Source organism: Brachypodium distachyon, chromosome 3, assembly GCF_000005505.3.
Source record: "Brachypodium distachyon strain Bd21 chromosome 3, Brachypodium_distachyon_v3.0, whole genome shotgun sequence".
In the NCBI taxonomy this organism is placed as follows: Eukaryota; Viridiplantae; Streptophyta; class Magnoliopsida; order Poales; family Poaceae; genus Brachypodium; species Brachypodium distachyon.
The window spans coordinates 47,174,055-47,199,294 of record NC_016133.3 but is presented as its reverse complement, the minus strand read 5'-3'; the positions used below and the strand labels follow the sequence as shown (position 1 = coordinate 47,199,294).

At 46.4% G+C, this 25,240-nt stretch overlaps 1 protein-coding gene across 1 annotated transcript; it reads left to right on the top strand.

Moving 5' to 3' along the window:
- The first annotated feature begins 18,051 nt into the window (after nucleotides 1-18,051).
- LOC100829517 (U-box domain-containing protein 25) lies at nucleotides 18,052-19,687 on the top strand. The gene has a single exon (XM_003575057.3). It carries the CDS (start codon nucleotides 18,225-18,227, stop codon nucleotides 19,461-19,463), a length of 1,239 nt encoding a protein of 412 aa, XP_003575105.1. The 5' UTR covers nucleotides 18,052-18,224; the 3' UTR covers nucleotides 19,464-19,687.
- Nucleotides 19,688-25,240: the final 5,553 nt, after the last annotated feature.

Here is a 25,240-nt window from a genome sequence, read left to right as displayed (position 1 = left end):
CAAAGATTATAGAGACCGCAAGCGCCATATCAGCACAACATTGTATTTGCTTCAACCTCTGAAGTAAACAGAGCAACGACATCTCTGGTTGAATGTTGGACGTTAGGGTTAATTTAGGTTTGATAATTAACGCTGATAATTAATGTGTTAACATATGTCTATTTTACTCAATGAAAATGAGAAAACATTGGTCATAAAACCTGCTTAAAGGAAAAAAAAACATATCATGCAAAAGCCACACTTACGATAGAATGCAAACTATGCTGTGACAAACTATGTAACTATTCTATTCTCTTAACTAAACACTAGATCGAATCATTCTATTCCATCTCATTCCATTGGTATGCAACCATTCCATTCCATTCAAGTTCATGCTGACCAAACACAGCCTACAAAGCCAGATGTGCTGTTGACTAATGAAGTGGTTAGGTGATTTAACTTTTACACTTCTATTAACACTGGTACAGTACAATACACTAAAATTGTTTTTCTTCTTCCATGGCTTCTTTTAATTTGTTTTCTTTATTTTCCATTAGTTCACTTTATATGTCACGAAATGCTACAATATGTTTTCGTTAATTAATGACCAATTTTATTTCCACTACTGAAAAACATTTCCATGAAGTGGAACAGTTATCTACACAATTTTGGACCATGGCATATTTCATATATGTTTATTTTACAAATGAAAAAATTATTAGAAAGAGACAAACATTTAATGATGTAAAAGTACATTTTATAACAATAAGAACAAAGTACACTTAGTTTGCATCTGCTAACAAATTACTACGGAGCAATGAACATTTTAAGTGTTAAGAATGTCTCATTTTTACTAGGGGGATAAGTTCCACACTTTTATTTGCACCAGCGAACAAATTATTACAACATAAATAAAAATATTCTACAAATTAGAGGATATTGTTTGCACCATCGATTCTTCTACACTAATAAACAATTTGTTACGAAGCACGAATTTTGGGTGCTCATCGCTTGAGATGACGATTTATATGACTTTTTTAAACCTACGATGTTAGTCAAGTTTGCGCAGATATAATATTGTCTAGTTTTATCATCAGAGACATAGAAAAATATAAACATGCATATGATGAATCATAGGATTTTGACTTCAGAGAATCTTAATATAACATTTAGTTTTACCTTAGTTTTATTAGGATCTTTATTACCGGTGTTAGTTTTAGTTTATCCGATCTTGTGTGCTCCTATTATTGAATCAATAAAGCAGACTGGTTTTTCTAAAAGTGAACAAATCGATATGAAGCGACACACTTCGTTAAAGTTTAGAGGAAAGTTTGTAGACTGTGAGACATTTGTTTCACTTTTTTAGTAAAATGCCTGAAGTCCCTAACATTTTTTTCAACTAGTCAATCGACACAGTTTTACATATGTCGTATTTCTGAAGAAAAAATAATATACGTTCCTGAATCCTACAGACAAATTAGAAAAAAGGATGAAAATGATTTCAGAAGGGAAATACAATAGAAACGAAAAAGAAAAAGGAAGCAGAGAAAACTACATATGTTAGTGGGTTGCTCCAACAGGCGTCCCGGTGTTTGGAGTGTTTGCCGATGACAACGACGCCATAACGCCGTTTTCCTTTTTGGAGGTGTCGTCGAAGAGCTTCTACATTCTCACTTTGGTTTCTCGTGTATCCGGGTGAAAACCTAAGATTTGGCTATGGCCGGATCGGACGACAACGGTATTTTTATGTCGCTTTCCTCCTTGGGGGCGTCGTCATGGAGAGCTTGACTCTTGGTGGCACCAGGTGGTGTGGTCGTTCTATGGTGGAGATTTGTCTCGGGTTGTTGGAAGCTTGGTGGTGTCTTTTCTTGTGTCGTCGATTTGTGTCCGGTGAGAGAGCATGAGTTTCTTATCCTTTGGTACGGCTTCGGCATGCGATGCCTTTCGTCTTCACTGTTGGCACGTAGGTGTCGTGTTGTATTCTTGGTGGCATGTGGTCTTTGGGCTTAGCCGATGACAAGTGGAGGTATGATGTCGGCTGTGAGTTGCCCTTCGACTTCATCTGTGGCACATCAACGTTTGCGGTGGGTCTTGGTGGCGCACTACCCTTCAACTCTGCTAGCTACGTAGGTGTCGTGGTGCGGCCTCGACTGTGTGCTTCCCTTCGGCTACGGCGACGACATAGTGTCTGGGTGGGCTCGGCGGATCGACGCCTTTCGACTGCATCGACAGTGCTCTTTATTGTGCACCGACAGCGAGACCGTGACGAGGTCTTTTAGCTACCTCCCCCAAAGATGTGACGAGCACACCGGGTTTGGCACACGGAATGAGAGTACGTCCCCATCTCTGGTCCCCCCATCTATGACGAGGGTTCTCTCATCTCAGACGACACCCCATTTGCGGTGTGGCATCATCGACACCTAAGCCTGACTAGCTTACTTGACCAAGCTAGAGCCATATAGCATGTGGTCGCACTTTTGTCATAATCTTCAAATTCAGGACTTATTGGGCCTCATCCGCTACGGGCGGCTAATTGCTCCCACACAGGCTAGCAATTGCTGCTTCAACCAATGATCCAGCTGCCGCCCGCATCAGTTGCATGGTAAGTTTCACCCAGAGTAGGTTGAGAGAGTAGAAGAAGGTTCCAAGAAGAGGGACTACACCAACTTTCAACAATGATATCACCGATCCGAAGATCACTTAGAATCCTTGAAGAGACTTCCTAATGAATAATATGAGCATGGCTAAGCAATTCTACTCTACAGGAATACTATATAAAACTACTTTAGGTATCAAAGGAATGGCAACAAGCAGATCATGGCAAAGTGTCAATCGACACACTAGCTACAGGAATAAAATAGCATGCATATTTATAACACAATAAAATAATTTAATGTCCATTTGAAAACATAGGATAAATATGATCAAAGAGAGAGGTGGGGGGGGGGGGCATGCCTCCGTTGATTCTTCTTCTTCAGCTTCAGATTCTTGTCCTTGTTCCACTTTGTCACTCTCTACTCGTCGTAGCGATAACCAGAACAAACAAAATAAATACAAATACAATAAAGCCAAATGAAATACAAATAAGAGAGCGAAGGAATAAACGAGGCCAAGAATAAGTTTGGACTATCTTGGAAAGGATAGGAACTTTGATAGGATAGAACACTGAGATTGATTCTAACAAAGCAAACTATAAACATCCGACTAAGATATAGCTTGATTGGTCATACCTTTTTTACAGTAGTAATAATATTACACCCAAAGCTATACTACTACTAACCAAATAAGTCAAGCTTATATAAAGACATGATAAGCCAAAGCAATACACCTTATCAGGCTAATTTGCAACCATGGAACAACTCCTATCATACTAGTAATCATATGAGCAAGAGACATAATTTATCTAGTATGCAACAACATGGATAAGATCAGCACAAAAGCTAAGCCAGATCTCTATATAAATAAAGCTACACATGGATTTATAGTTCTAGATCAAAACAAACAATTGAACACATAGCATGCTAACAATTGATAGACATCTGTCATGGAAACACTAACTGATAGGAGACTAACAAAGCACGTCGTACACAATTGTATAATGAGGAAGCAAGCATATGAATTAGTGACATGAGCATAGTAACACATAAGAGATGCATCTTAGCTATATGCAACAGTCTAACTAGCACATACATAGACAGACAAGGGCACGCTAAATACTAAGCACACAAGCAAAGCATAATACTTAGAGAAGCATACAAGACAACAATATAAGCAAAGGGAACGTAGCGACAACATAGTACTAGCATGCAATGGAAAACACTTAAGCATAATATTACCTAAGTCATATGTAAACAAGCTATCAACAATAATTAAGCAATCATACAATGACATGAACATACACACCATACCTGCACTAAGAAACATGGAGTGCTATTGAACAAGTAAAGAGAACACTAGGTATTATATAAAAAAGAATAATCATTAACTAGGATGCTTGCAAGTTTATGTTACACATGACACACACACACATTAAGAATAGAGGGGCATGCCAGTATAAGCAAACCCATGCATGACAATGCAAGCATACAATACTACAATTGCATGAGCAGGAGACATTAATTGTTACACTAGCACACAAGACATTATACTCCAAATATCATATGACACAAACAAGACAAAAACATGGATAATATGACATGGCAATACCAAACACAACTAACGCATATATGAAATGCTAGCTACTAACAAACAATCACAAGCTCAGATATGCTAACTTATTAAACACAAGGAATAACTGTTGATATTCAATTACTAAGCTACAACTAAACAAGTCTAGATCCGAGACATGTATATAAAGACAAACAAACTCTATTCTAATCATTGAAGCATGAAGGGTACACAAAGCACTAATCACGGAATATAAACAATATCAAGGTACAACAACAACCTAAATAAACTATTGATCAAAGCAAGACATGCACTTCCACCAAGCATGGCAATGGAGCAACACTAATGTTCTACTAAAACATTCATGGAGTATTGGAACAACTAAAAAAAAACTAAACTATAGAAAAATGCATTGCAATCATCAAGCCTACTCTATGCAATATAAGCAAGGAATAAATGAGACTCCAAAACATGAGAGAGACACACAATCTTAAAATGCTACTTATAAGTCTCTCGGTGCTAATATATGAGTATTGTAAGCAAACAAGGCAATAACCATGGCAAGATAATACTAAAAATGCATGATTCATGTAGCTAGGATACAACAATTGGAAATATGTTTATCATCACATATGCAATAACAATGAGTAGGACAATCATCAAGCTTGATAGTAGAAATACACTCAAGGGAAGATACGAAATCCTATTACATGGTTAGACATGTGAGAAAATTCTACAAGCTTGGCAAACAACTGCTATGCATACATTTGAACTACACAAAATAAAACATGCAGTATTAACACAATTCAAATTCTATATGAATTTAACCTGATTAGCATCGGTTTAAATCTAATTTAAATTCCACCCACGGATTTGGAATCCGAATCCACCATAGGGTTTCTAAGGTCAAAAGGAAACTTCTCTATGTTAGGGCCAGGCTCGGATTATGGACTTGACATGGAGAATTTGTGGTCATGACGGTGGTCGACAAGATGGCATAGATGTTGTCGGAGCTACCTTGATTGGATCAAAGATCCGACTTCTGTTCTGGTCTCATGGAGATGAATGGCAGGCTGTGATGCAAAAGGGTTTTCCGGAATCATTGATCTATGTGGGGATGGCATGGCCATGTCGGCGGTGGTTGACATGGTTTGGTGAACGCATGGCCAGCTTAAACAATGAACAATAGGCCATGTCTAGGACGTAGGTTAGGTACAGATGAGTATAGGGATGGAAGGAATTTGATGGAAACTCACCGAAGATGAAGGAAATGTTCGGCAAAGGCAGCGGTCGAAGTTGACGAACATGGACGGAATTCGCCCCGCGTGCTCGTCCGTTCAAGCTGAGGCTCGAGGCGTTGGATTCAATACATGGATGCGGTCCTGCTGGCGCGAGGGTTCATCCTTTGAAGCTTCGGTTCGCCAGAAACGGCCGAATTGGATGCTGCGGCGGCATGGCTTCGAGAACGACGTGGCCATCAGCGTCTATTGCTCGTAAAACCTTGTCAAAGAGACAGAGGGGAATTAAAAGCGTCTACTGGTGCAAGGAATCGAGTAATGGAGCTTCGGAGCGAGCTCAACTTCAACAATGGAGGCAACGAACGGTGGAGGAAGACGTCCATGGCATGGGATCTATGGAGCTCTATGTCGAGGTGATGACCTCGGGTAGTGTCATGGCGACATAATTCTAGCCGAGATGACGGAGGCAAAGCCGGCATAGTTACATATGCCGGTATCGTAAAGTTAAACTAACACTAAGCCGGCATCCCGAGCGTATGCCGGCATGGCTATCTTGTTTTATAAGTTTGCAGGATAAGGACGAGCCCTTTGATCTCGGCGATAGCTGAGATCTCTCAACGGTCTTATCCTGACCACGCGGTGCAAAGTAAAGTAAAGCCATCATTATCTCAGGAAAGCGGTCAGCGCCTGCGTACCGGTGTCAGGTAACCACGCTAGAGAAGCACCGAAAGAGAATCTCTGACGGAAGTCGGAAGAGGATAGCTGTACCCGTTGCAGACTGGCAGGGAAAAGTAAAGTTGTCTTGTCCCCTATGGTACTGCCTGGAGGCAACCAAGCCGCGTGCCCGGTGGGGCCCAAGGAAGATGACGTTAGACTCGGGCACATGTCAGTGTGACATGGGCGGCCTATAAATAGAACCTTACCCCTCTGTAGAGAAGGGGGGGGCACGTAGGAGGAGATCACTTAGGCATTCAGGATTTTTCCCTTCTTCTTCTTCCTCAAGAATACAGCTCAAGGAACGCCATAGTATAGCTTGCCTATCTCGGTTAATACAACAAAGCAGGAGTAGGAGTCTTACCTCGACAAGAGGACTCCGAACCTGGGTAAATCTGTGTGTGCTTGTGTGTTTTGTGCGTGTTTCCCTTCACGTCCCCCCTCATCCGGATCCTGCTGCGTCCATCGGCCCCAAGTTAAGCCATCCTATGACATCTGTCGTGACACCACCACGACACTAGAGATACAAATCTCAATAGGAGAATGAGGTATTAGGGAAAGGTGCACAAGGTGACGCGGTAGAGATCTCCTTTTATTGGCCGAGAAGGGAGATAGGGAGACGCATGCCAAAGGTCGGCATTCGGGGCATCTGTTCCAGTGGAGAATTAAAGACACGAAACTGAAGATTGAAAACCTGAATCGGTTCGTGAGATGATGGGGATTAATTTGGCGGTTTTATTTTTGAGAGAAACAGTCGGGACAAGAGGATCGAAGGGGGATTCAAGGCGGCGGCATGCACTGGAAACTGCAGGTGCGTGCGTGCTAGAGTGCAGGGAGCCAGGGAGGAAGACGAGCCGGACGCTCTTTTTTTTTGAGAATAACGAGCCGGGCGCTCGTGCTGGGCTGCTGGCTGTTGGGGCAGTCGTCTAGGAGATGGGCCAGGAAGAGAGAGAAGCCCAGAAGGAAAGGAAAAGGAGAGAGAGGAGCGGGGCTTCAGCCCTAGAAATGAAAGGAAAGCCTTTTCTTTTAAAAATAAAGGATCAAACTTCATAAAGACCAAAATAAAATGCAAACGAACTCCGGGAATTTCAAGAAAATTCAAGGTTGCATATTTTAACATGATGAATCCAAATAAAATACCAACTAACTAAAATAGCAAGTAAGACTCAAATTTAAATTGTAGTAGTTATTAGTTCAATTCAAAACCATAGATTCTAGAAAATTTCCAATTAAGTTTGGATTAATTCAAAGAAATTTTCTGGTCCTCCTTTTTAGGAAAAAATATTTTCAAAGTTCCCAAAACCAGTTTGTTACACAAACGTCTGTTACACAGATGTTGACCCGTGGTTTCCTTCGTCTCTTAACGCCAGATCGGATGTGAGAGACGAGGGAAATCGTCAGAGAATTAAGCTTTCTCGAAGATGGCGGCGGTTAGGGTTTTCAGCTCCTGTGAAAATAGTTTACACACGATTACATGAGAATGGATGTTGAGTCCTGGGTGTCTGGGCCTGTACAGTGAGGCAATTTGTAGCCCATAACCATAAGAACCTTGGAGTTTCGACCCAATTTCTTAAACAAATTGCACTTTTGATCCATTCCCCGTGTAACTTGGAGGCCGCACCGTTACTGGACTTCAATTGACATGTCTTCAGACGACAGACTTCACTCTTCGTGTTGATATCAAAATCATCAATAGTTGAAAGCTCGCTCAAAGAAATAATAATAGTAGAAAGCTTTCTGGTCAAGACCCCGTTTGTGGCTTGTCTTTCAGCCTATGGTGCTTCTAGGCCTGTAGAAACACAAGCCCAAACACAACACCTTTTTTTGAGGTCTAAGGCTTGGTACCATGACCAATAGTTCACATGAATGATGATGCGCTGAAATGTAGTTACCCCATGAGATGATATTTATTACTCCTTCCGATGCAAACTAAATGTCCGACACTTATTATGTATCGGAGGGAATAGTAATAAAATCCTCATAGAGCTCTTAGTAATGGGTGAATGTACTGCATTCATCTAAAAAAAAGAATGTACCACATCTTCCTTTGCAAAAAATTATACGTAGTGTATGTTCCAATTGACTTCTTTTAGTCTCTATTTGGAGACTTTCACAGTGCATAATTTCACAATCCAAAATTGAGAGCATGCAGGTAGTGCACTTCACATTTAGAGCTAGTTTTACAATTGCTGAACTATGCCTTGGTGACGCCTCACTCCCTGCATCGATCGATGAACACAGCTAACACCCATAATGATACATCATAATCTTTTTTTCTCTCGAAGGATGTGATGCGCCCGTTTTTTTTTTTCGAACCGGCCTTATCTATCATAATCTTAAGTAAGCATTATTTTTAGATGAATCTAATGAAGCTATATGAGTTAGATAATTGCAAACTAAAAATAAATGATTAACATGTGTGTTCGTCATCCATAAAAATACTTCTCCGTAATATTAATCAACTAAATTTCGTCCTATGAAAAAAAAATGGAGGAAGCACGGAGACGAATCGTCTGGCTTATTACTTCGTTCACCTACGAAATTGCGAACTACTAAAATAAATAAATAAATGATGTAATGTGTGTGTTTGTCATTCGTAAAAAGACGAATCTACCGCCTTAAATTTCCACACCATACCCTACACGTCCGTCAGTACGTGCATAACTCACGTCCCCTCCACGCACGCATTCTCATACTGCTGATGCACTCGCTCGTGAAAGCCTCTGCCCTCTCTCACAGCATGCACGAACAGCCCATGAGCCCATGAGAGCAGACCAAACCAGCTGCAGATACTGATCGAGATGACCCCCCAGCCCAGATAGATCACCACCGCCGGATCAACGTCGAGCCCCGCAGGCAAGTACCGCGACGACCGCGGTCAAACGCGCGCGAGGGGGACAGGGAAGAGACGCCAAGAAAAGCCCCCCCTCCCCTCCCTGCCTTTTGATGCCAAGCACGCGTCCTCGCCAGCCGCTGCCTGCCCAAAACGGACGCGGCACCCGCTGCCGCTGCGAGTCCCCCACCACCCCGCCAGCTTTTCCACGCGCCTGCCGCCCGGCCGGCCGGCCGCCCGGGCGCCCCTCTGATCCCCTCCAGGCTCCAGTCGAGTCGAGTCGCATCTAACTGCATGCTTCCCTCTGACTGCCGCACAGCGGCCATGCACGCGGCCCAGATGATCAGTTGAATGAGTGAATTCACGCGCAGAGCCTGCAGTGCCACCACTGAAAGTGAAATAACAGCTGATGTGGTCTTGATCTGATGTCTTGACTCCATCTGAGGATGTGAGAGCTGCCTTAATTTGCTGGGGGCCGCAACGTATGTGCGTCCTCGGAACCAGCGCGCAGTCTAGCTATGCCTGTTAATACTTCGTTTGCAAAGTTCGGGGGGGATTGGAGGGGATGGGAGGGGATTTGAACTAAGATCTCACCCAGTAACGTAATACCATGTATTCCATCCGTTTCATAATTCTTGTCTCCAATTTGTCCAAAAATAAATGTATATATTTCTAAAAAGTGTGTAAATACATGTAATATTTGATAAGAATTATACACCCTCGATCTATATTAATTGTCGAAATATTACATGTTTCTAGATGCTTTTAGCCATAAATACATCCATATTTGAGTAAATTTGAGACAATTATTATAGATCGCGGGGACTAGAACATATATATTTTTTGCGTGGCACGCATTGTCCTGCTTGTGTTTTTCCACACTGTCCAATTCCCGATGGATCGGACGAGCAATAGCAGTCGCAAGCGCCTATTTATCCAGGCAATACACGCACCTCTCCATCCATCCGTCACAGGAGTAACCCCCAGAGGTTGCACATCTGCCCTGAAAAAACTGAATGATATATCTGGCGCCCGGGTCGTGCGCGTCCGTGCATGCATGCACGCATGTGGCGTGAATGAAAGGTCCAAGCTAGCAGTCCACACTAGCTTAGCTACACTGCAGGCAACAAGACCCCTGTCGGTGCTGGCCGGGACTAGAACGTTGTGTTGGATTAGATTGCTCCTGCATCTTCTAGCTTGTAGCTGGCCACTACCGATTGACCGCACGTAGGAAATTGTAAGAGGGCCCTATAAAATCACGTGGTGCAATGCATGCGTACTTTGCTGGCGTGCTGCTGATTAATCCGCGCCGAGATGGCGATAGGCAAATTCAGTTTCGATTGTAAGTTTTATCTCGTGTCATTTGCTAAGAAGTTTTGATGCCAGTTAAGTAGCGAGTAATCAGGCTAAAACCGTTACAACTCGCTCACAGTACCGTCGTTGAAATGACCGCACTGAGTACACCTTTTCAATACACTAGCATGGTGTGGGACAAACAATTTTAATCAATTTTATTTTCTAATATTCGCAGATATGTATTGTTGTACTATTTACCGTTCAAAGCAGAATTAATCAACCCTAGTGTATATGTATAGAAAATAGAATTAATCAATATAATAACTCCTAAAAGTATAAAAGTGTATACAGCAAGTCAATCATGTTTTCGACCTTAGGATTTCTTTTATTTGTATGCTATTTTATACCAAAATCCAGTACCAAAGGTTAGATCATTCAAATTTAGCATCTGACTAATTGATAGTTCGTCGGTGATATTAACTAAATACGTATAGTTAAAGTTCAGATGGCCCCAGTATTACCCCTTTGTGAAAAAGAAAAAAGTTTTTTTTGGGGAATAGGAAGAAAAAAGTTCAGATCACCTACGAACATCTAGTCTTTACCTGATAGGGCCACATGTTGAGATGTATAGTTATAATTGCTCAAATACTTATTACTGTCTTATTCTTGCAAAACTATACATTAATTATTTGAGGTGATATTAGCCATGCATCTGGAATTAAAGTCCGGTAATTTATAATTTTGCTGCCGTACAAACAACCCAAGATCACTATCTAACTCGCCAATGGTGTAGTGGGAGTAGATGTTGGTGACGCATGTCGCAAATCCCCGTAGCTAGCTTATACCTCCCAGCTGCTAGAATTTCTCCAGAACGATCCACCAATCTAGGATCGAAGTAGATGGTTCCTCCAAGGTATAAATGCATACCAGAGCAGTGACACCTTGTCGATGTGCTATCCAGAGCACGTGACGGCAGGGAAAACTACGGTGGATATTAGGTACCGAAGGGAACCGATCATGTGTGGTATATAAATTACATATGTACAAAAAATTATAGTTCACAAGCTGAATTGGCCAATGACCCTTTTATACTGATGGATCATGTATTCAGGTGTACGCCAAGCTATATTAGTAGGTATAAGTTTTTTAAAAGTCATCATCTGAGATTAATGTTTTACGTGTTTATGCTATCAATACTTGCATTAAAGTTTAGAACGTGGGTTGGCCATTTTCTTTTTTGACTAAGCGATATTTGGTTAAGTGTTTTTTGTTTGTTATTTAGCCGGTATATGATGTTAATTAGTATCCCTAAATAAATTTAGGATCATGTGTTGGTATGTGGAATTATACTTAGAGTTCTTTAAATGCCTGTTGATCTATGAAAAAAACAATAAAAAAAAGTTGTTATGTGGTGTTTATCATCTAATGCAGTATGTAACGTTTGACATCATACAAAGAAAAAGTGAATGAATGAAACCTTGACCACTTCAAATACAGAGCTTGTGACGTGGATCAGTGTGAAGCCTCCCTCTCGGTACCCATCATAGTATATAAATATAATAATAGATAGATTTTAGCACAATGTATGAAAGGCTAATCACTTCAAATGCGAAGTGGAACCGGAGCATGCTAAGATAGCAAAAGGAACAGCCAACTCACCGAGACGGGCCGGTGGATGGATTAGTAATGGAGAAAGGTCCTAGCGCAACGCCCTAGATCGTGTTAGAAATCGCTTGCTTTGGCTAGTCTCGTGTATTACTCGTTTATTCCAAAATACAACTCATATAGATTCATAACAGCTCTCGTTTCTAGTGCCTGACCACTCATATTGGGTTAATAATAAATGGATATGAGTAGTTATTGGCCAAGTGCGGGTATCAAGACAAAATGAGATGTATTGTGGAATAAATGAGAAAAATCTATACACGTTGTATTGTGGAATAGAGGAGTACTACGGAGTAGTAATCATTTTCATCATTCTTAATTAAGCTATGATTGCTCGTGCGCGTTACATGATTCATGAACAAAAAACCGAGGAACCTGCTTGCCGAGTACAATCAGAACGAGGTAATCATGCATGTTTATGTTAGTTGGGAGAAAAATAACGGAAAATCAACCTTCATTCGGTCGATCTATTCCTTGTTGGGGGTTGGGCCAAACACAATCAGAATCTTGAATTAGTAGTACTGTAAACCACTAATTTATGAATGATTGCACTGCCTCCACACTCGTTTATGTTCCGACTTTTAAGAAGAGATGGGCAAGCCAAGCAGCATGCAGGGCCGGGGAAAGAGGGTCTGATGGTGGCATCGGCATCAAGGGCACACGCCAAAATGCCAAATCCGCACCCGTGAACCCCGCAAGCGGCGCACGATACGGTCAAAACTCCGGGAGTGTGCCTGTGCCCGCTGTGCCGCACGTGCGGCCCAGCCCACCATCCATCCTGCCCAGTTGACCGGAGACAGCCCACGCCCCACATCATAGTCCTCCGAACGACGTGGTCCACCTGCCAGCGTCTCTACGGCACCCGCGCGCACGAGCTCCCCCCTCTTTCCTCCTCGGCGACGGATAGGACAGGAAGCGTAGATTCACGCGTTGATGATCGGCCGACGAGGATGCTCATACGGACGCGCGCCGTGGACTGTGAAAATGGTGGGTGGCGGACGTGGGACCCGGCGGGAATATCAATCTGCACTAAAAGAAGAGACGACGGGGCCGATGGGCCTCACAGCTTAATTAACGGGTCGCCCGCTTCCGTTAATCAAGGCACGAGACGACGTGCGAAGTGGAACCGGACCGGAGCATGCTGCATGCATGCAATGCACAACACAGCTGGCGTGGGACGGGACCCGGTAATCCTAGCTGGCCGAGGGGAGTTTGACTGGCCCTCCGTCAGCGATTCCGCGCGTCGTGGAGGGATGGGGATGGGCGGCCCGTATTGGCCGCGGCTGCCGACACATGGGGTGGCGCAGGCGCGCGTGCACCTTACCAGCACGGAAACCCACGGCCGCGCGCGCCATCGGCTCAGCGACAGCGACGAGCGCGTCGGAAACCGCGGCACGGAGAGAGGCCGGCCGGGCCGCAGAGAGTCCCGGCTTTGGATAATCTCAAGCAGAGTAGAGTAAACAAGTGCATCTATCTGTGCATGGGACTGTAGCAGGGTCTGCTGCAGCCGGCTGCTCTCGCTGACAACCGTTATTTATACAAAGTGGAAAGTCGGGTGATTGCTGCCCGAGAGAGTCACTGGACGCTCGGCTCGGTGTTACAGTACTCCAGCTGGCATGAGCATCGGGCGCGTGCGTGGGATGTGTGGTGTGGCCTGGCCGGTCAAACTCGGTTTCTGGCAGCGGCAGGGCCGGGACGGAGTCGGAGCCTGCGACGATATGCATGCATGAGGACTGAGGAGACGAGCCTTTCGGTAAATTAAAAAACTGTGCTGATTCCGGTGACAGCGAAACAGGGGAACTGTTGTTGCCTCATTATTGGCCCTGGCAGCCGAGAGATACTGCACCGAATAGAGAAGCTGCTTCGCTCGAGACTTGCCATTTTTATTCTTGGTCAAACAATCTGCTTGCTTTGCTTTACGGTGCCGCGCGCGCGCGCGCGGTGGTAGCCTCTGCAGCTTCAGGCTTCTCGTTCTGAACGCTTTAGCTATGCTCAATTCATAGTTGCTCAACTTATTTTACTACCTAACCGTGAAAAATGTCCAGCAGACTCGGTCCACGAGACGTGAAAAAACAAGCAGAGCGGTGAACGGTAGGAACCCTGCCCGCCGAAAACTACATCTTCCTATCAGTTACTTACATGTTCGGCCGCAAAACAGGCATTGGAAGACAAGAGAAGCGTCTAGCGATTACAGTATTTTTTACGTGAGGTTTATGTCCTTGACGACGGAGACTATGCATTTATTGGAGAAAATACGTGTCAAGTTCATAATTGTACTTTCTAATAGAGTATATATGATTGAAATAAGAAATAAGTTATTTTACCTCCCCTAACTTATCGCAACATACAAAAAACAACCTGAACTCTGAAACCAGGTATTTAACACCCTTGAACTTTCAAAACCATGCACCTGACCCCCCCTCTGTCTATTTGAGATTGTTTTGCTGTGTTGAATGTGATTTTGACCCATTTGACCCAGCATCTTCTTCCTCTCCTTCCTCTTCTCTCTCCTGAGCCACCCTCCCCTTCTCTCACACGCGCCCCCTCTGCGCCTCCCTCTCATGTGCCACTCTGCTCCTCCTCTGGCACCGCCACAGCTACTGCCTTTCGCACAGCCCCCTCTGCTCCTCCCTCTCGCTCGCCCTCTGCTCCCCCTCTCGAGGAAGATCTGCCACGAGCCGCTGGAGGCGGCACTGGCCTGGAGGCGGGTCTTGACGACATCGATCAGGAACAGCCCGTGTAGGTGAAGGTCCTCGCCGTGGTGCCCGCGCAGGCCCTGATGGCCGCGGACGCGCGCGGGGTTGGCACCTGCTCCTCCGCCTGCGCGGAGCTGCAGGGATGTAGAGCGAGGAGGAGAAGACGGCGGCATGGGAGGAGGAGGCAGGCGTGTGGTGGAGGAGGAGCGAGGTCCGGTCTGCGAAAAGGGAGGGGAAGTCCTGAAAGCGGCCGCCAGAGGAAGGGAGCACATGGTCAGCTTGGACGACGGCATCTCCGCTGGCTGCCGGTGCCGGTGCCGCCCGCGTGCTAAGAGCAAGAGAGGAGTCAGGCTCTGGGAGGGGGTACATGGACGACTTGCCAGCGTGGCAGTCGACGGGTCAAACCCACCTTCAACACAGCAAAACAGCCAGATACATGGCAGAGGGGGCTTGGGTGACCGGTTTTGGAAGTTCAGGGGGCTAAAATGCCCGATTTTAGAGTTCAGAGTGTTTTTTGGACTTCGCGATAAGTTCAGGGGGGTAAAATGGACTTATTTCTTGAAATAATGGTTTTTTGGCTCCGCACTCGTCCTAGCCTAGTGAACACATTATACTCCGGGAAGCAAGTGGATCACATGGTTTATAATTTCATTATTGTAGTCCTCTTCCTCGATTCATCGGCAACAAAACAACGGTCTGCCTTGCAAGATATCCATGGTCACGGTGTGTCCAACAATCTTAGGTTCTCATTGTTTGCGGTAAGTGACTCATGCAACAGTATATTAAATGTTTTTGAGATTAGTTCAGTTTGTGCATGTCTGGTTTCTGCAGTTCCATCGTTGGAGAATTGGAGGGTGACATTTCTAGCCGAAGTTTATCAGTTATGTTTAGGCCAAATGCACACGCATATTGTTTTGGAAGAAATAAACTACTAGCGGAAGTGATGAAGCAACACCCATCAACCATCAAACCATCAAATTTAATGGTGAAGTCCTCTGAGTACACGCTTCTGCAAGACCGGATTCGGTGGAGTAACTTACTCCTTCATCTCCTCCGTTTGTTTCAGATTCAACAGCCAAAGTAAATAAAAGACTAAAACAATACGTGTCCAAGCTTAGCAGTTTTAGAAGGTTATAGTTTAAAAAAAAATTCAAATTAGATGAAACTTCCACGGGTTACATAATTAGACATTTTACTATTTTGGGAGAAAAAAATCACATTTCTTTGACAATTTCGAAGATTCTCTCAAAATTTCATCAAATTAAGCTTGAAACAAGGAAGCGGGCCTAGCTCACTTAGTTAGTGGAGTGGATGTACAATCCCAACACTTGGTTTCAAGTCCTCGCGGATGCACATTTAGGGTCCTATTTATACTTTATGGGTCCCTCTTACAATTCTCTTTCAAAAAATATCAGCTTGAAACTTCAGAGGCTAGTAATTTAAAAAATAAGCACTAAAATAAGAATTTTTCCATATGACATAATAAAACATTTACTATTTTCTTTTGTTTGTGCAAAAAAACATTTGCTATTTTCTATAACTTTAAAAATATTCAAAGGAAACAAAGATTACAAGTGCGGGGCAAACAACAGAAATCCGGGTCCCTGCAAGATCGTCTAACTTCCTTAGGCCCCGTTCAGTTGATCCTACACCGATGGGGACTGAGTTCCAATCCCTCACAACCTTCTTCAATAGTGTTGAAGTATAAGTGGATTGCCTTGCCCCTTCATCAAATCGGTCTTTTGGTTGTGCTGGCTAGCGCATGAAGGTTTTCATAGTATCAGAGCCAAGTGGTCTTGAGTTCGAGACCCGACTGGTTGAAATTAAATTGCAGCCCATTTTTGGTCCACGTTTAGGTCTAAGGGAACCACACGTGAGGAGGAGTGTTGAAGTATAAGTGGATGGCCTACCCTTTTCTAGTTTCCATCATATTGGTCTTTTTGTTACATTGGTATCAGAGCTCTTGAATTCGAGACCCAATTGCCGCAATTAAATTGCGACGCACTTTCGATCCACATTTAGACTTGCGGGAGTCACAGTTAAATATCTGTGAAGCTGTTCAAATAGCTGCATAGATATTATCCGAACAAGCTCTTAATCGAGTACCGCGAGAAGGTGCCTCTCCTGCACTCCTTTGTCCACCTTGATGGCTAAGTATCACGGGCCAGGAAACCTAGATCATGAATGCAAGCATGACACCACCGCCGGGCTTCCCGTCGGACTCAAAGGATTAACGGATCAGCTCGCGACCTGCCATGTGCATGCTTACTGCATTCTGCTGCATAAAACAGAGAGATTTAATCAAGGTGCATGCATCTTCATGAAACACGTTGTCACCAACAACGATGTTTATTAATTGCACGCACGTTGACGGGAATCGATCGACATCCAAATGTGCTACAGAACTCGAAGCTCTGCCTTTCCAATGCATAGACTGCTCAAACGCTCACACGAGATAGTATGTATGGATCGAGTCCAAATTTTGGTCGCGACGAATGTGAAATCGACAGGATTAAACGGCGAAGTGGACGGCCGGACTGGTGGTCCGAGCGCGCGCTGCGACCGACATCTGCCCTGATATATCCTTTGGTCACACCTACATGCGTGCACCGTTTTTGACGCACCCCAATGATACGTACGTGTACGGGTCCGAGCGATGAGATTGACGACGACAGCATGCAAACCAGTGTAGTATGACACTGTACATTTCAAGGAATCAAGCGTCCGCATCAGTGGATCATCGGCATCGTCGTCTAGGCAAGTTACGTCAAAGCCACCGCGGCCTAGCAAGCTTAGGTAGCTGACCCTGACCACTCTACTGTCCAGTGCCAGCTGCAGGTAGGAGAGACCCTGACCCGGCCATATATCGGTGTGGTTCTCCAGTCCGTCATACTGGAGTAGCTAGGAAATCAATCAAGAAGCGAACAAGCCGCATGTGACTATGCATGTGTGCCGCGTTCTTGATCTTTACGGGCACACGTACGCGGCTGGAAAAAGAATACCCAATGCATTGGCAGCTTGCGGTCAAGATTGGAGACGGATCTTGTAGTTCTTCCAAGCCCGCGCAAGAGGTAATAGTACCTGCAGGGGATGCGAACAAAGGTTCAAGTTTTATCTGAAACAGCACTAGAATGTCAGACAGGTGCACGAGTACAAAAAAATCAATCACTACTACTAGAAGAATGGAGTAGTAGCATTTTAAAATGTCACACAGCTGTGGGCACCATCATGTCAGAGTGAGACATCCGATTGAGTCAGCCCCTAATCCCACCTAACCCAGGTAGGCGCACGATTGGCGCGCGCTCAATCACCAATCAGCCGGTCGACCTGCCGATTCCGGATCGGGCCCGTCCCGAACTCAAACCCATGTCCGAGCCCAACGAGTCCCGTCCCCACGCCCCACGGCTTGTACGACTCGCGCACACGTGCTGGCCACCTCCCGCCTACTTATACATCGGCGCCCGTCGTCTCCCTCGATCTCCACTCTCCACCAGTCCACTCCCCTCTCTTCTCCACCCACCAACAGCCCACCCACCCCCCACGAGCATCTCACATCTCCATCGCGAGCTCGCTCGCTAGCTAGCTACCTTAAGTCCAGATCCAAATCACGGCAACGGCGTGTTGTTTTGGGGGGCAATGCCAGGGAGCGTGCCGCTGGCGCTGGGGCTGGACACGGTGGGGCTCCAGGTGCCGTGGTACTTCCGGTGCCCGATCTCGCTGGAGCTGATGCAGGACCCGGTGACGGTGGCCACGGGCCAGACCTACGACCGCGCCAGCATCGAGTCCTGGGTGGCCACGGGGAACACCACCTGCCCCGTCACCCGCGCGCCGCTCGCCGACTTCACGCTCATCCCCAACCACACGCTCCGCCGGCTCATCCAGGAATGGTGCGTCGCGCACCGCTCCCTGGGCGTGGAGCGCATCCCCACGCCCAAGCAGCCGGCCGACCCGGACCTCATCCGCTCCCTCATCGCGCAGTGCCCGGGCCTCCCGGCCCTCCGGAAGCTCAGGGCGCTCGCCAGGGAGTCGGACAAGAACCGGCTCGTCATGGCCACGCACGAGACCAGGGCGGCGCTCGTCGAAATGGCGTTCGGGGCCGGAGGAGGAGGCGAGGAGGCACAGGCGGAAGCTATGGCGGTGCTCTCGCTGATCGGGATGGGGGAGGCGGAAGCTGTCGAGGTGGTTGGGAGGGAGGAGCGTGTGGCCAGGCTCGGCAAGCTTCTCGGCAGCAGCCAGGGGATTATGACGCTGGAGGCCAGGGTTAATGCCGGCGCCGTCGTGGAGGCGGCTGCCGCGGTGTCGGGGGCCGAGGCCAGGGTGGTGCTCGGCGTGGCGGAAGGGGTCATGGAAGGGCTTGTCGCGCTGGTGGACGAGAAGGGCAACAACGCCCGCGCCGTGCGCGTCGGGATCCGGGGCCTCTTCGCGCTGTGCCTGGCCAAGGAGAACCGGCCGCGCGCCGTGGCCGCGGGCGCCGCGTCGGCGCTGGCGCGGCGCGTGGCGGAGGGCGGGTGCGCCGGGGAGCCGGAGCGCGCGCTGGCGGCCGTGGAGCGGCTGTGCCGGACAGAGGGCGGCCGCGACGCGGTCGTGTCCGGCGCCGGGGGCGGCGCCACGGCGGTGACCGCGCTGGTGCGCGCCATGTCCGGGCGCGCGGCGGAGCACGCGGCGGGGGCGCTGGTGGCCGTGGTGGGCGGGTCGGAGGCGCTGCAGGTGGAGGCCGTCCGGGCCGGCGCCATGAGCCAGCTGCTGCTGATGGTGCAGGGCGGCTGCTCGGAGCGCGCCAAGCGCAAGGCGCAGCACCTGCTGAAGCTGCTCCGGTCCGCCTGGCCCACCACCGACTCCATGGCCAACTCCGACGATTTCCTCAACCCATACTAATTAGCTCATCCACATTGCACCATTCAATTCGCACTGTAATCCCCCCCAGCTCGATTCCAAGCCAATCCACTCCAACCACGGCGGGGCTGGCCGGGGCGTGTTGTATGTAACGGCGGTACGTAGTAGGAGAAATTTCCAGTTTTGTATGTATCGTTGGGGGCTAGGGAGGGGTTCTTCTTGATTCGATCAATAGGCAAAAGCCAGCAGAATATTTCCTGGGAAAATTGTCATTTTGTTTTCGCGCTCTTGTCGCGTGCGCCCGCGCGCGCGTGTGCCTGGGCGGTCCGGTCAGAGCAAGTACTAGAGGCGAAGCGGAGGAGATTGCGCATTGAAAGCTGCGCCGAGCTTTGGCCGGTGGGGTGGCCCTCTGCCTGCACTGCAGGATGCTTCTGCAGAATGGAATGTTGTTCCGGGAGAAATTATTAGATTTGATTTCGAGTATGGTGGTGGCATGCGGTGTAGTACTTGCAATGGCAATGTGATCGGAATAGGAAACCATGGGCATCCAGGCAGAGGCTGAGGCAGGGCAGCAGCTCCTGCAGAGTACTGACACTAGTGCTCGCTCCTGCCCTGCAGCCTGCGGCTCTTTTGACCGGATTGGCCAGGAGCGAGCAAGACCACCAGCCTCATCACTCATCAGTGGAGTGCGTGCGCCTAACCTCCCTCCTTCCTTCCCCATCTTGGACTTGGACTGGACTGCTATGTTGTTTGTTTGCTGGAGTACTACTCTCCTCTTTCTGCCATGTTTAAAACTGCTCTGTACTACTACTGTACGTACAATTCGCATCGCCTTGCTCAAAATCGACTCTCCGGGGGCGAAAGTAGTCGGTTTCTTTTCAAGGGGAAAGTAAATATTCTAACTTCTTGACTCAAATTTGCTCAAATATGAATGTATCTATTCTTAAAAAACGTCGAAGTATATGTAATATTTCGACAACAATTTAGAATCGGAGGAAGTACTTTGCTTGCTTCAGTGCAATACTAAATTGCGGAGTGCGTTGTTTGAAAGTTAATCCATCCATCCAGTGGGTTGAATTAAAAGGAGGCCGCCGGGCTGGAGCATCCGCATCTAGCGCGCACCGAGGGTCGGAAAAGCGGTGGTCGTCGCGGATCAAGCGCGCCGCTACCGTCCACCATATTCGCTGGCGTGCCGTGCCTTGGCAAAGAACACTGATTAAAATTAGCTTACATCCTCCCCTTCACGTTAACCCAATCGAGTAGTACTAGTAGATAGAGATGCCTTTCCTTCACGATGATATGCTTGCGAGCTGCGAGTGATATGATATACTATCACGCCCCATGCATGAACGAGACCCTTTTTTTTAATTAAAAAACAATCGTCTGGTGGAAATAATTAGTGTAAATTCAGTTCATGGAACAGAAATATCCAAATGATTGGTGCTGACTGAGGTGACATGACATCCCCTTCCACCCGGCCGCTTGCTGGTCTCTGGTCAAACTGATGCCAACTCCCAAAGTTAAGCAAATGAAAATACCCTATCCAAATGCAGAGCTCAAGAACTAAACTAGCGTGTCTCGAGCCCCACCAGACGGACAGGAACCGAGTTATACAATCAGGAGGAGAGAGGTTGATCTCACAACAGAAATATGGAATCAATTGATGCTGAGATGGGTGCTAGGGCCCAGGAGTTGATCCCTTTTCGTTGCCGGCATATATGATATGGAGTATCTACTGGCAAGCTAGCTACGTGCATTCTCTATTTGCTAAGATAAAGATGACACAGAGCGCAGCATGACGAATGAATGAATATATAGGTTTGTAAAGCAGAGTTTGTAGCATCCGTTGTTTGTTTGCCATTATGCCTATGGTTTGAACTTTGAAGCTTTTCCCTGCCTTTCTGGCGCTGCATATGTAAAACTAATTCATATCCGTGGTGGGATATATCTTAGGGGCTAGCTAGCTAGCTAACGGGAATCTGCATTAGAATGCGCGCAAAAGCAGGCCGGGGAGAAAGAAAGTGTGCATAATTTAACTCACATCCTAGTAGTGTTAAATTGGCATGCGGTACGACCGATGGCAACAATTACACTAGTGCGGCTAGCTCCGGGCCTAAACCGATTCGCAGGGGCCAGGCACACTCTTGTAGATTCTCTCGTCTCGTCGAGAAGGTGTACTGAGTAGTGGCTAAGATCAGATAGCATTTGATCTGCTGCTATTCCTGAACATCTCTCGAACTCATGTCGACATCAATCCGGCTGCGATCTCTCGCTTGTTTTTCTTTACGCCTGTATATGCTCGTGTCTCCGTTCAAGCCTGCACTGCACGGTCAATTTCTTTTGGAATCTGTTGCTGTTGTTGCTGCCGCTGGTGCGTGTCTGTGTGGTCTGGTAGTGGTGGTGGGTGCGATGCAAGCGGATCTCCTTGTCTTTGAATGCAACTTTGTCTTTTGGACACACCAAGCACTGCACTGTCCTGGAATAATGACCTATAGCAAAGTAGCAATCCTCTCCGGCTCTCTCTCATCATGGCCATGGAAGTAGTACACGCACGACCATGTGTGAGCGGAGGGAACAAACTAAAACAAGAGGAGGGGGAGAGAGATAAACTAAGTATCCTGCATGTGTGAGCTAGGTCTGAATACCGGGAGCAAGATTTTCTTATATACAAAGTTCAGTACTGCTACAAGGAATCGTACCTCGAATTAAAATTTTGCTCTCCCTCTGCCCGTGTAGTGTACGTACGTACAGCCCGCGTGGTGGTCCTCCCTCCCCGCTAAGCTACGTACGTACGTGCCTGAGTGCCCCTCCTTTTTCTTTTCTCATGTGCACAGCGGCTGATCCATGGCCATGGCGAGAAGGATTGGAAACCACATGGTCTCGTTGCAGTTCTAGAACTCGATCCATCGAGTGGCTGTCACATGAGCCCATCGGCCGTGGCGATCGACAAGCTGGCATCACATGATCGAGGAACTCATAAACCATGTGCAATTTTCTTTCTTCCTATGACTTCTCTCTTTCAAATATCGAAATGGGTCCAACTTTTGGTTGACCCTGTCCCAGTCTCGTCTCCTGCGTTATGCTTTTTATTTTTATTTTGAGAAACACAATGCAAACGCAGACGCTCACAAGACGCACGCACACTCACCTCTATGAACGCACACACGAACATCCTATCCCTGTGAGCACTTCTGAAAGACTAGATCGGCAGATCTTGAGAGATTGACGAAGTCACCGCAGGCGTCTCGTTGTTGACAGGTACGTCATCTATCACTGAAAAAATAGTGCGGTTAAATTTTGGAATAATCCAGGAAAATGTGACACCCATGTCAAGTTTAGGACTTGAACCTGGGTGGGCTGGTTCCTGCGTTATGCTTTAAGAATCTTGATCACACATTATGTGAAAATGGGATAAGGCCCATTTGTTACTTTTGGCACAGATTCCGTCATGGCGGCGTTGGATCAGTATACTGTACGTACAGCCTTGACAAGGAAACTGGTCTTTCGGCCTATGATAGTTCACCCACGGCCCAAATCATACAATCAAACATGCTACTGCTACACCAACGCTAATTTTTTTTATAGTCTCTCCTTTTTGGAAGGGGTTGCTGAGGGCAAGACAATTTTTCCTCCCTCATGTCTCGTTTATTGCCAACTGTGGTTTGGCTGTGAAATTTTGGAAAGATCGTTGGTTGGGGCATGCTCCTCTCAAAGATCAGTTCCCTTCGCTTTATAGAATTGCGTTGATCCGCCAGGCCACTATTGCAGAGGTGATGACTTCCGTGCCTCCGAATATAGCCTTTAGGAGGAACATTGTTGGGGCGAGAGCGATTGTATGGGAGGAATTGTGTGTCAAACTTGCTTCCGTTCAGCTTATAGACCAACCAGACTCGTTCTCCTGGGCGTTGTTGTCGTTGGGGTTGTATTCTGTGAAATCTTTTTATCATTACTTGATTAATTCTGATTGACACAAGATTATTTTGGAGACTTCAATTGCCTCTCAAGATTAATTTTTTTGCATGGCTACAGTGTCGTGAAGTTGTGCTTACTAAAGATAACTAGCAAAAGGAAATGGGCATGGTTGTAAAAAATGTGTTTTGTGCGATCAGATGAGACCATAGATAATTTGTTTTTGATTGTCCGATGGCGCGTTTGGTATGGATAGTTGTCTTTGACTGTTAATTTTCCACCTCCCACTTGCATCTCGAACTTATTCGGCAGTTGGTTCCATGGAATGGAGAAATCTCTCAAATTGCTCATTTTTGTCGGGTCTTGTCTGATTTGCTGGTCTATTTGGAAGTGTAGAAATGATTTGGTTTTTAAGAAGAAAATAGCTTCCAACTTTTTGCAGGTGGTCTATCGGACGGCGTACTGGCTCCGTACTGGTCCCCACTGCTTCCGTTGAGGGCCAAGGATTCCTTGGAATTAGGGTGCAACTGTATGGAGATGGTTGCATGGGAGTTCTAAAGCCGGTTTGGGTGGCGCGCCGCGCGTAGGCTGGATAATGGATGATTTTTATGCCTTAGCCTTTTTTTTCCGTCCTTTTGAACAACTTTGAGATGTAATTCTAGATGATGTTACGATACTTCGGTTAATAATATTAATTGTGTGCATCAATCGATGCAAAAACCGGGGTACTCCCTCCTTTTTGAAAAAAATGAACCCAGCCCAGCCCCCTTCGGCCCGAAGCCTGCCCGCAAGCCCAAGTCCAGCAGGTCCGTGGTCTTCTCCCCTTTTTCTTTTCCTTTTCTGTTTTTCTAGAAATTTACTTAATTCCTGACATGCGGGCCATGCTTGTCAGCCGTTGTCCTTGCCGTGTGCTGCTGTTGGCCTCTCTCCTGTTGTGTTGCTGTGTGTTGCCGCTGCCTGCTGTTGTGTTACCGCTGCTCCGCGAGTGCTTCGCCGTGCCACTTCCCAAGACCTTGCTGTGCGCCGACGAACCACGGAGCAATGAACGACTACATCGTCTACTTCGACTACGACGACTACATCGTCTACGTGTATGACTACCTCGTCTACGTCGACTACTTCCTCGACGTCGCGACGCCGCACGTGTCCAAGATATAACGAGCGACCGTCCCGTGAAGCCACCGTCCTTTGGCGTAGACTCGTAGGTTGCGATGATGAATTGCATGCGATGTATGAGATGCTCGTGTATGTATCGATAGTTGCAGGTACCTTGTTGTCTTTGGTGTGTGCAACCCCAACCTAGTCGGTTCTTTGTGTTATTCTTGTTAAATCATGTGTTACGCCTATTCATGTCATTGTCATGCATGCTAATACAACTATAACATTGTTGTGTGTAGTCAATCAATTAAACTCTTTTCCTTGCATATGGAGTTGTATAGATGCTATGTGTAGTGTATTCGGACTTCATTTAACTTGGTAAATTGTATATCGGATTTACCTTCGGAATCCTTAATATGTCATGCATCATCACTATGTCACGCATCATTCTTGGATTGTGCATATCAATTACCATGTGTATTTTGTATGCTTATATTTTTCTTCTATGTGGTGTATTTGCTTCTTCCTCGTTAGCCTCTGGTTCCTACGTCGACGGACCCGGTCCCGATTCCTACTTGGACCCACGTTCTCGGTGCCCAGCGACCGAGGAGCCAGGCAAGCAGCTCTCCTTGACCATGTTGATTAAACCTATTTGCCTCTCCCTTAATCTTGCATTAAGTTACGATCTCAGTCTTGTCACGATGCCTTTAGGATTGTATAGCTTACTAGTCAGCTCTACTTTTGCCAAATGTATCTTGTTACTTGTCCTATTACCATGTCACATGTTTGATGTTATCGTACCTTGGTCATTA

Excerpts from the sequence above, each read along its gene's own strand:
- LOC100829517 (XM_003575057.3), top strand. The coding sequence starts at position 18,225 with ATGCCAGGGAGCGTGCCGCTGGCGCTGGGGCTGGACACGGTGGGGCTC.